We start from the raw sequence: 12,783 nt of genomic DNA, 5'->3' as shown, positions 1-12,783 counted from the left end.
TCAACAGGAGAATGATGAGCTCGACTGTCCGTCTATATCAAGGTCACAAATATGGCCGCTCCTGAAGTGAGTTGAACTACAGGCCGGCTCCAAACTCGGCCGGTCGGGTCGCGATGGCTAAGGAGTACAGGAGGTTCAGTGGTGGAGTTACACTAGGGGCAGGCGGGGCAAGTGTCCAGAGCGGAAAATTTTTGAAAGTGAATAAAAAAAATTTAGTCTTATCAAGACTGCTCAATATAATTAAATACTTCTATGAATCAATAATTTTCTGTTTAATTGATAATTTAAAAAAATCAATTCATCCATTATTTATGATAATTCAACTTTGGCACTTTTGGTAAAAAATTATAATCAAAATAATTTAATCATTTTATTGGAGATTTGAAATAATAATCGATTTTTCTATTTTCTGGAATTAAATAAACTTTAATAGTTTTTTTTTATGTAATATAGTTAAAGTGCCAAATTTAAATTTATATATACTTAATTGTTAGAAAAAAAATATTATTTATGTTTTTGAATATGCAACATATAATAAAGTTTCTGTAATAAATTAGTTAATTTTGAAAAATAAAATATATAAACTATAGTTTAAGTAAAATTCCAGTATTGTTGGGGTGGATTTTTTTCCGGTGTCTAGGTGCGGCGTTAAGTCTAAATACTGAGAACTTCTACATTCTCAAGTAATATCAAACAACAGGAAATGAAACATATCTTAGAACGATAACATTTAGTATAATTCATATTTTAAACATTAAATTACGTACAGAATGACCCGTATTTATAAAGTTAATTACATACATATGGAATCTCTTCATTAATTCACTTATACACATAGCTGTAATTACAATGTCATAGAACAAGAAATATTTTACAATTAAATTTTCAAGAATAATTATTGGGCCAACACAATAATACTATACGAGTATTACACAGGTGTGCGACTCGGTCCACACGTCCTGTGTGTTTAGTGCGAGTTTCTTAACGTTCCCGTTAGCGTAAAAGTTAACCCAATTTTGTATGAAGTTGGAACAGCGCCCCTAGCGGCAAACGTTCCCATTCCATACAAATATGAGCTAACTTTTACGTTATCGAGAACGTTAAAAAACTCGCACTAAGCACACCGATGTGAAAATATAATACACGTGTGATAGACTTATAAGCCGAAAGTAATAAAGTTCAATTCTCTGTAACAATATAGACGCGACAGCCCTAGAGACGTCCGACGACTCGTCTCGTGTCTTCCTCAGACTGAACGTCACCAAAATACACAATATAGTTAAGCCGCTATGAGTAACGCCATCTGTCGTCAGGGGCCAATTACTGGAGCATCTCTCGAATATTCTGGAATCATTTCTTCAGTGTCCCAGTTGCATCGAGTGCTTAATGGCGCCGAGGATTCTCGGAGCACAGGCCAGACAAACCTAGTACTGTCGAGAATATTCTGATTTCTGTGTGCTTAGTGCGAGTTTCTTTACTTTTAGCCTCTCTTCGCTTGCCGCTAGGGGCGCTGTTCCAACTTCATACAAATTTGAGTTAACTTTGACGCGATCGAGAAGTTAAAAAGCTCGCACTAAGCACACTGGAAGATTGTAGCCAGTGGAAACGACTATAGCATCGTGACAATTGATAGCGACAATCGAATTGAAAATAGTTCTATGCTAGTGATAATTAAATTGAATTTTAATTACTATTCCGATGAAGAGTTTTTATTTATCGTGAGGCCCGGCTCGTAACAATACGTATAATTGACTCAATACGAGATGGTAGGGTGCGTCTGGTAGCCGTAGTCCAACAGTGGTGACGTCACAATGTCCTGTCGGCTCTGTGCCAACTGCTCACGACTACTCACGGTCCGGTCGGGTGCCCCACCGCCACTCAACTAAATACCTGTCGAGGCTGTCGCGGCTGAGAATATACATATACTTATATAATGAAGCGGGACATTTAAAATCAACACTTAACTAACAACAATTTTCGATCAACAGTAATAGCATCGTCGTCCTGTGAGAGCTACTCGTCCAGCTTCTCCTGCAGATTCCGCGTTCCACCAAAGGACTTACATACTAAATAAATTACGTTAATTTCTAAGCAAATTGAATTTATTAATTTACCAATCTCATTGGGAGGCTTAGGTTTAATTTTAAATAGTTTTTTGGCCTTGTTTACACTCGCACACTAGATTGTATTGCTTGACGCTGACTAGTGTCTGATCTTTTAGAACACAAGAGCACGAGCTTTAAGCTTAATTGCTACATAATTGTTCCGACGCAGCGACAGCCCCGGCCGGGACACGCGTCTTCACGCAGCTTGTGAAGACGAGTACGATTGATTGATTTGCGATTGCCGTACACAGTTTCTGTGAAAATTTAATTTTATAGAAATGTCATATAAAGTTTACAAGGTTTTTTAGTGGAAACAGAGTGGGAATGCCATGTCTCTGTCCCACACACCCGGTGTCGCGAGGGTTGATGCCAAATTGATTTCGCGGATGTGAACTGTGACGTCATTATTGTACATTGTGACTTCTCTGTTTAGTTGGAAATCGAAACGTCTAGAACTACATTAATCTTGAATGGACGTTGATTTACCAAAATCAACTTTTGTACCACACAATAGTTAATGAGAAGGAACTCTTGTTTTCTGATTTCGCAGTAGAGTCGCAGTAGTCATTCAGCACAATACTGACTCACTCGACCTCACTCCAAATACTGGTAATATAATTATGCTATGACAATGTTAAGCGCGAGATTAAACCGTAAACTAGTTTCCTTGAGGTCTGCGCCGCGCGGCTCATATCCGTGGAAGTCGTCAGTGTACCAAAGGCGTCCGCACCAGGTCATAGCCCGGGACACAAATCAACTATATACTATCAACTATATTAATAATCATTAGAGATCAAACGGATAATGGTTTAGCCGGATACCGAATACCGAATATTCGGCAAGCTGTTGAGGCCGGAGCGCCGGATGTTCGGCCCTTTCGGAAATATTCGTGCGCGTTCGGGTGTTGTCGCACGTGAAAGGAGATCGCGACGACTCGGTACGACGACGATTTGGTGTTAATTCACCACGGTTTGCCACTTGTTAATTTTGAGTATTATACAAACTAATTACAAATTAAACAAACTAATTAACAAATTAATTACAGTAATAAAACAATCACTTTTGACGTGCGATTATAAAAATAAAAGATGTCCATAACCTATTGTGGTATTATTTGCCTTTTGTAAAACCATGAGATTTTCTTAAATGTTACTAATCGAAACCCGGCTGAATACTGATTTACTATTCGGTATCAGGCCGGATAGTGAAAACATGGCCGGATAGGCCGGATACCCCATAGTTACCGGATATCCGCTTCATCTTTAATAATCATCAACTGCAAATGCCCGGACTAAATTTTGTAGGTAATTTGAAAGCTTGAACACAACGTCAAATCGAATGACAATACAAGATAAATATGATATTGCATTCGTTTTGAAACTTGGGTATTTCTTTATGAATGACTTATTTTATGTTACATTGCGTGCCTTCAACGAAGCTTTAATACAACGTAGTTTTCGATCGCAGTATCACGTTGTTGTTGTATTGAACACTGCCGAGGCTGTGGCCCGTCTTCGCTATCGGGAACCTTTACCCATCACCCTGTATATCAACACATATAAAATCCATTAAATAGCGGTCTCCTTCCTCTCAGGAGACGCGTATTGTTGGAGCTCTTCGTATGCTGGTGGTATTTCTTCAGCACTTTCAAGATCCAAATCTAAGTCACTTTCTGAAAGTTCGAAAAGAAATGTTAATTACTATGTCATTTCCTAAAACATTTTACTTATATACCTCCATGATACATACATTATAAATTTACACAATATTGTTGTTATTAAAATAATATTCGTCAAGTATTTTACTGGTGATACGTGTTGTGAGTCCGCAAGGGTAGGTTCCACCGCCCTATTTATTTCTGCCATAAAGCAGTAATACGTTTCAGTTTGAAGGAAAGGGCAGCCGATGTATTGTAAAAAGTGAGACTTATAGCTAATGTCTCAAGGTGCCATTTGCGCTGGGTTTTTTTTCATCTACAATGTAAAGCGCCACCCACCTTGAGATATAAGTTCTAAGGTCTCAGTATAGTTACAACGGCTGCCCCACCCTTCGAACCGAAACGCATTACTGCTTCACGGCAGAAATAGGCGGAGCGGTGATACCTACCCGTGCGGACTCACAAGTGGTCCTATCACCAGTATAGTTTAGTATAGTTATTTAAGTACAGTATAGTTTGGCATCTATGAAACAGAAAGCTTACATCAAATGTCACACAACAAGCCCAGCTGCATAAAGCGAATCTTAGGTGCGGCGACTGTAATTCAAAAGCCTTTTTAGCATTATTATCAAATCAACCTATAAAAGTAATTGTAAATTAAAGAACTTGAAGCAAATAAGTAGATTTTTCTAGCGATGCATCCTCACTCTAAGGAGGGACTGGAGGACCAACGCGAGTAGTGAGGTGGGACCTACTGCCGCGTCCCCAGACTCGCGGCCTGGCACCCCGCGGCTGGCGGCTCTTTGTAGCTCTGTACGAAGACTGGTAATTTGATGGTTTCTATGAAATGAAAAGTCATTGATCTTTGCTCGATCCCCCCCCCCCTTCACCGCGCGGTGCGGCCGCTGCCAGCGGGCGCGGGCTTCTGTCCCGGGTGGGGCAATGGTGTCGTGCGAGAGTGCAGGAAAGTCGTTTATTGAGTGGTTTACCTTGCCTTCAGTCTGATATTGACCATCTTCCATCGAGTCCAAATTAACCAAAATAACCACTAGTAACTTGACTTCAAGGGACAGATTGAAAAGCTGTACTACCTACTGGCCTACTAAGTACTTCTACCCGCTCTAGTGCTACACTTCTGTTCATACTATCTACGCACATGTTAACGCGTTCATTGCCAATGCGGTTAACGCTTTCAGTTATTTTACAAAGGCAAGATGGAGCTCCGGACAAAGTTAGTCATATTTATGCAATGAACGTGTTAAGTTCAGTGTTTCCTCTCCTTCCTCCCCCCGCCCCCCCTGACCTGAGAAGGCGGTGGACTGCGGTCGGTGCGCGGACGCCAGTATGTCGCCGTCGCTGGCGTGTCGCGAGCGTCCCCCGCCCCCCCACGCCGACACCGACGCCCAGCCCGCTAATACACATCAATTACTGAGTAAAGTACAAATAAAACGCCCTACCTCTTAAGGTATAATAATATATAGTAGGCATGTGTCGGTTATGAAACAACTCACACTAGCGCTCAATGCCACATTAATCAAAATTCACAAAATCCCTTCCAGTAAGCATGCGAGCATGCAAACAATATCCACGCGGCCTTGTAAATGAATCAGACTCACCGGCGGCGGGGGGGGGCAGGGCGGACCCCGCGCCGCTCCCCCGGGACTCCGCGATGTGGTGCACGGCCCCCGACCGATCTAAAGCGTCCAACTGGTTTATGACATCCTCCAAATTAAACCCCAAGACTCGGGGCTGGTTCTCGTCGAGGGGCGCGAGGGCGGACCGGGGGCGCTCCCTGCTGCGGATGGACTCGTTCAACGACTGCTTCACTTCCTTGGTGGTACAGGACGTCGACTTATCGACGGTCGCTTCGTTATCGACGTCCTCGGGCCCCGCGTCGCTCTGGTCGACGTTGTCTCGCCGAGTGTCTGCGCTGTAGAAGTCCGCAAATTCAGTGGCGTCGGAATCTTTGACGTCATCATTCGTACTTTCTTTATTATTGTGCTGTTTAGATGATTTGATGTTGGTGTGATGTTTCTTGCACGGTTTTGGCTGTTCCTCGTGTCTGAGGCACTCGACGGATGAGGACTCCGGTTCCGCGTGCGGTGCCTCGGGGCTGGTCGACAGATCGGAGTTAGGTTCGGGCTTCAAAGGGATATAAAGTTCCTTAGTGGATCGTTCCCAGTCCCTCCTGTGTATGACCTCGTCAATGACGCTGGGAGCAGAGTGATAACGTCCATCTTCTTTGTTTTCACACTGAGACTTCCTGCGTCCAATGTCTTCGTGACTTCGGTGGGCTGACAGAGCTTTTTTGTGGCCTGTGTTTGGATAAGCTTCATTAGTATACTTGAATGCTCAAACTAATAATAAACGATCGCGACTCTCGATGCTGTTATGTCCAGGAATTAAGATATGTAAAGAAAAGATTCAGCAATGAATGAAAGAGATGGAGCCATGAATTTGATCCTGCGACGGAGGATTTGACGCCGCACATGTAAACACCACTCTGCATATTTCTACTACGAAGCAATGACATTTTAATATTCGCTTCTGCATCTGAGACTTCGATGTTGTTCCTTGAGACGGCACTCATGAAGTAGAATATATTTTAATTTAAATATGATGTAGTAGTTAATGCAACCTCAAGCACCGGCCACCGTCCTGTAAATTAACACAGCCCAATGAGTTTCTCGCCGGATCTTCTCAGTGGGTCGCGTTTCCGATCCGGTGGTAAATTCTGCGAAGCACTGCTCTTGCTAGGGCCAGTGTTAGCAACACTCCGGTTTGAGCCCCGTGAGCTCACCTACTAGCTCGGTGAATCTAGAATAACCCCTGGAGGCTACTAAAATAAGTAGGAAAAAAGTCGTTGATACGGCTCCGTAGAAGCTAGTTCCAAGGTAGCAGTGAAGGCGATTACCCCCGGAGGTGGTGGGCAGGTGCAGCGAGGCCGCGCTGCTGCCCAGCCGCCGGCCCAGAGGCTCGCTCGACCGGCGCCGGCGCCCCGCGTCTGTGGACACGACGCCATGTCACTACAATGTCACCACCTCACAACCTAACAACAAGAAGTCATACACCGGAGTGAGGAAACTCTTTCTGGACATAGCGTCCACGTCGGCTCCCGATCAGTTGAAGTCATCGTGGCCTAAGGAATAACATGCTCGGTGCATTCGTGTTGAGCGATGCACCGGTGTTCGAATCTCAGGCGGGTACCAATTTTTCTAATGAAATACGTACTCAACAAATGTTCACGATTGACTTCCACGGTGAAGGAATAACATTGTGTAATAAAAATCAAACCCGCAAAATTATAATTTGCGTAATTACTGGTGGTAGAACCTCTTGTGAGTCGGCGCGGGTGGGTACTACCACCCTGTCTATTTCTGCAGTGAAGCAGTAATGTGTTTCGGGTTGAAGGGTAGGGCAGCCGTTGTAGCTATACTTGGCGCATTTACGTCGTAGATGTCTATGGGCTCCAGTAACTACTTAATACCAGACGGGCTGTGAGCTCGTCCACCCATCTAAGCAATAAAAAAAAGTTACTAGTGCGTGTAGTATGTGTCTGTAAGGCGCTTTTCGTTCGCAGCTGTATAAGCCGTGGTCAACGTCAGTACATTGCATTTAATTTTCACAAAAAAATTAACTAATTGGTTTGTTAATATCTGATGGGTTCATTGCACAAAACTTTGTATTTGCGATTCTCTGGCCCATGTAATCATTATCTTACAAATAGCTTTGTAACTACGCACCGTTGAGTTCGGCTCTGCTCGGGTGTCTGCTAGAAGTTTTATCTGAAATCAATAAACTTATTTACTTCTACAAAAAACTGGGAATAATTTTGTCAACTACACACAACGAAGGACTCCACACTGAATACATTAATATAATTTTTGTTCCCTAAGCAAGTTTAGCCGACAATACAGACTAAATAAAAATCTAGGTACACCCTCACGTGTCCTCACCCTCCTGGACCAAGCTTGGTTATTGACGCCATTTTCTTCTGACACTAACAGCTTTTTTCCCTATCTATTCTAGTAACCTCGAGGAGTTCTACTAGATTTTCCGGGTGAGTAGGTAGCTCACGGGGCTTTAACCTGGGGACGTTGCTAACACTAGCCCTAGCAAGAGCAGTGCTTCGCAGAATCTACCACCGGATCGGAAACGCGACCCACGGAGAAGATTCGGCGAGAAACTCAGTGACTAGCAGGGGTAAGCATAAAATCGCCGTACGACGCGTCACATGGCTCATTAAATCAGCCCATTGAGTTACGGATTATCTCAGGTAGTAGAAATGCAAGCAGCCACCCTTGAGCTATTGGCTGTGGAGGCACTGGAGTAGCTTATGACCCTAGAATACGCCCTCGTGTTAACCATCTCTCCATCCCAATAAAACAACAAATGATCCTCTGGCGAACAGTTAGAATTTCCTGTACAATGGCATCTGAAGACCGGTATGTATATGCTTGCATGATGCATAGATATGGAACACGCAGACAATGAATTAATAAAACTTATTCGTCCCACGAATGTTTGTACTAAGAGGGAATCAAACCTGGTCGGTCTACCAATAAGGGACTTTAATTACTATCTCACCAGGTCAACTAAGAATGGAAAGAAAATTAGAAGTTGCAATCTGGACAAATACAGGAAATAACACGATAGAATTTCACGAGTCGGCTAATTGCTAAACCAAAAAAAAACTATACTTGTCATTATAACCTAAAGACATCAGTAAGCTTCATAAATTGTGGTACTATTGTGTGTCATAATTGTGTGGTGGTTTCGGTTCGAAGGGTGAGGTAGCCGTTGTAACTATACTGAGACCTTAGAACTTATATCTCGAGGTGGGTGGCGCACTTACGTTGTAGATGTCTATGGGCTCCAGTAACCACTTAACACCAGGTGGGCTGTGAGCTCGTCCACCCATCTAAGCAATAAAAAAAAATCAAAAAAATCCTAAATGAGAGGGAACTGCATACCGGACTTGTCTTCATACCACAAGCAGCAACACAGCCAGTACACCATGAAGTACTTCTCCCCGGCTTGCAGCCCCAGCTTCGGATCTTCATGGCTCATCGTGAGACACTTGCGGGTCCTAATTTTAATAATAATAATTGACAAAGTACACAGAACTTAAAGAAGAAATAGTAATAAATAGGAAACATAAAAATAGTTTACATAGTCCCAATAAGAATCTCAAGCACTGGAGTTATCCCAAACCACATTCACAATAGCTTAAACCTTCTAGATTTAAGAGATAACATATTATTATATATTTCACTACAAAAGGCAGCTTAAAGAAAACCAAACTTATTATACGTAATACCTAGCACAATAATCCATAACTACTGTATATTACTTGGCTAAAAGCCCGTATATACAGTTACACCAGCTCTGTCGACAGACTGGGCTGAGAAAGGGGAAACCTATATGTGCAATATATATTAATAATTATGTAGGAACAGGACTTATTTGCTTGCGGCTTCAAGATCTATTGGGCCTTCCAAGTAAATGCTGGTCCACCCCGCGCCGGCACTCGATGGCTGCGCCACAACACCACCAGGCACAGCCCTTAAGTCATCCGGTTTCATTTATATTTCATTGTGATTTAGAACACTAATTAATTAATTTATTATTATACTAGCTTTTGCCCACGACTCAATCCGCGTGGATTAGTTACTTTGGCATAACGCTAAATTTTACCCCCCACTTCATTTACGTAGAAAGTGAAAATATTTTTGAATAATAGAATGATAAGGAGCTATTTAAACCCTTATTTTAAAACATTATTTATTGGTGCTCCACTTGTATTGGTCTTACCGTGATGTTATATAGCCTATATAGTTATAGTCTTCCTCAATAAATGGGCTATCTAAAACTGAAAGAGTTTTTCAAATCGGATCAGTAGTTCCTGAGATTAGCGCGTTCAAACAAACAAACTCTTCAGCTTTATAATATTAGTATAGATTAATTCATAAATGTACATTATTCATAATGGTTCTACGAACAAAATATCAAAATATACTGCATAAGGCTTCACTGACAGCACAGCGTAACTGATAGCCAACGAAGTTGTTTGTTATACCTATTTTGTTCCGATCAAACTATCGCAGAAGCTTGAAATCGAATATTATCATTAAAAACTGCCGTTGGCGTTGGTAGCTGAATTTTAAATAATAGTCAGTTGCTTTGCCAAATGATGTAGTTAGTGACCTTGTCCCGGGGTCGTGTGTTTGATAGCGGTCATGTACTACTTTCTTTTTTGAGCTGAAAATATGGGGTGATGTAAAATAATTGAGACTTTTTCATTAATATTTTGTAAATAGCTGGCGCCTCATACTTCACAGTTTAAACACTTTTTTGTTGTAAATAAAGGTGAAAGCCAAATGTGAAAAACATGAGCTTTCATATACCAGGTTCTGATCAGAAACAAATGTGCGCAGATATAAGATTTCCTCAAAGATTTTACTCATAAGTGGTGGATTAGGGGTTGAATGTTTAGATGGGAAGCTTACAAGAGACGTTGGGAGGAAGAAGCATGAAATGAAATATTTTACTATATTCACTTTTATTTTATTTAGATGGGTGGACGAGCTCACAGCCCATCTGGTGTTAAGTGGTCACTGGAGCCCATAGACATCTACAACGCAAATGCGCCACCCACCTTGAGATATAAGTTCTAAGGTCTCAAGTAGTTACAACGGCTGCCCCGCCCTTCAAACCGAAACGCATTACTGCTTCACGGCAGAAATAGGCAGGGCGGTGGTATCTACCCGCGCGGACTCACAAGTGGTCCTACCACCAGTAAAGTTAAAGTTTACGAAAAACAATATAAACAATACATTTATAATTACTGTTATGCATTTTCAACCGAATGTCCGGAGAGGGTCATTAGTACCTGCACTAGTGGTGTAGACCTAGTAAAGCATCCTGCCCTATCTCTTCCCTGTGATGTTGTGTAAGGTCTAAAGGATTCGTGAGAGAATGAGTCGCAGAGGACAAGCTCTACCACAGCTGCTGCTGCGATCATCAACAGGCCTTCACTTGCGGTAGACTAGTGGACGTTTTGAGTTCGCATACCTAGACAGCACTGCCTAATGAATTCGGGTTTGAAGGGTGGGATATCCATTATACCATACAACTGAGACTTCGAAGCTAGGCTAGGTTAACTTCGATATCTATTGAACGACCAGCTCAACAGCAGATATATCATGTATTTTCTATCTATGTATTTCTAGTTGTTGTACGCAGGATTGACCTATACGATTCCGGTCGTTCTGACGGTTTCTGGCAGATAATAATGTTAGTAATATCTATGTGTAATCAGATACAGGTAACATTAGCAATACGTGTATTGTGCAAACTTATGAGATAAAGCTAAGTATAATAAAAATAGCTAAAGTACAATTAGGGAACACTTACAACATTAGACCTCAGCGCGGACCTCGGTTGAGTTCAATACACACCCAAATTAATAATTAAAATCTTATCATTTAAATCTTTTAACTTTTCATTATATATAATACTATGATGTACTATTATTTTTGTTTATTTTTTTTAACTATTGCTTATTTTTAAAAAGATTAAATAAAGGTTAAGGTAGTTTTGACGTTCATTTTTTTTGTGTTTTTTTTATTCCGCAATTGTAGTTTTTGTTTTTATTTAATTTTGGTATTCTATATGAAATGTAATTGTTAATGAATGTAATATGGATGCAAAATCTGAAGTAAATGAAATAAATAAAAAAAAAATAAAAACCCAAATATAAGAAAAAGAAGATTAGTAAACATACCTTTCTTAAATAAACACAAAATAAACTCTAAAAAAGAAGCGCTCCGTATCTTTGTGTTTCTTCGTTTATCTTTGTTATTCGAGATGGAAAGTTGTTGTTGTCCCGGAGCGCAGTGCCCGACTGGACAGCGCCAAACTCTCGATGCGAAAGTAAAACGTTAGGTTTGAAATACACCGAGGGTATTGTTGGTCGGACACACCAGAACTATATATATTGGTTCGCAGCTGAGTAGGTACGTTTAGCCCACTGAGTTTCTCGTCGGATCTTCTCAGTGGGTCGCATTTCCGATCCGGTGGTAGATTCTGCGAAGCACGGCTCTTGCTAGGGTTCGTGTTAGCAACGTCGTCAGGTTTGAGCCCCGTGAGCTCACCTACTAGTTAAGGTTACGCTGAAATAGCCTCTCAAGGCTATCAGCTTAGGTAGGAAAAAAAAGTAGGTACGCATAGCTATAGCCCCAGCCGCGCGGACACGGGAGAATAATCGTTTTCATCTAATTAGGATTCCTTATAATATAGTTGATTGCTTTTATTGTTTTTTTTTATGGTTAATGTTAGTATTGCCTGGAAATGGTAGGATGTATGGAAATGACTACCATTTCCATAGGTAGAGGGAGAAGAAGTTATCCAAAAAAAACATGGGTGGAGTGTGTGAATGACGATATGAGAGAGAGATAGAGAGGAGTGAGTGTTGAGATGACGGTTGATAGAAGAGAATGGAAGAGAAAAATTAGCCGTGCCGACTCCACCTAGTGGGATAAGGTGGAGAAAAAGAAGAAGAGTTAGTATTGCCTGCCTAGTGTAAACCGCTTTAAGATCATGAGATCATAAATAGGCACGTATTAAAGTAACCCGTACCTACACAATACTGTTTATTATTATTTTCTGTTGACAGAATGACAGATGACCTTGGATCCGCTGCAAAGAAATTCCAGTTGTTCGTCACTCAGCCATAACATACATTTGAAATATTTGATTTAAGTCATTCTTTTGAGATACTTTATCCAAATGACTTCGATTCAGTAGTACCTACTATTAGTTGGTACTTTTACTGGTGGTAGGAACTCTTGTGAGTCCGCACGGGTAGGTACCACCGCCCTGCCTATTTCTGCCGTGAAGCAGTAATGCGTTTCGGTTTGAAGGGTGGGGCAGCCGTTGTAACTATACTGAGATCTTAGAACTTATATCTCAGGGTAGGTGGCGCATTTACGTTGTAAATGTGTATGGGCTCCAGTAACC

General features: G+C 41.5%; 1 protein-coding gene across 2 annotated transcripts; it reads right to left on the bottom strand.

Moving 5' to 3' along the window:
• Positions 1 to 715: 715 nt before the first annotated feature.
• LOC105841361 (uncharacterized) lies at positions 716 to 11,689 on the bottom strand. Of its 2 annotated transcripts, XM_038021240.2 has the most exons (7): positions 11,549 to 11,689; positions 8,736 to 8,851; positions 7,506 to 7,547; positions 6,677 to 6,766; positions 5,379 to 6,077; positions 5,066 to 5,173; positions 716 to 3,777 (listed from the first exon to the last, which is right to left on the bottom strand). In XM_038021240.2, the coding sequence occupies exons 2-7, from the start codon at positions 8,830 to 8,832 to the stop codon at positions 3,674 to 3,676; spliced, it is 1,140 nt and encodes a 379-aa protein (XP_037877168.1). In that variant the 5' UTR covers positions 8,833 to 8,851; positions 11,549 to 11,689; the 3' UTR covers positions 716 to 3,673. The 2 variants fall into 2 exon arrangements, with proteins under 2 accessions (XP_037877168.1, XP_021202450.2); XM_021346775.3 differs by lacking the exon at positions 5,066 to 5,173.
• Between the last annotated feature and the right edge of the window lie 1,094 nt (positions 11,690 to 12,783).

The sequence above is a fragment of the Bombyx mori genome, chromosome 28 (assembly GCF_030269925.1).
Source record: "Bombyx mori chromosome 28, ASM3026992v2".
In the NCBI taxonomy this organism is placed as follows: Eukaryota; Metazoa; Arthropoda; class Insecta; order Lepidoptera; family Bombycidae; genus Bombyx; species Bombyx mori.
The sequence above is the reverse complement of the archived record's forward strand: the minus strand, read 5'-3'. Positions and strand labels throughout refer to the sequence as shown.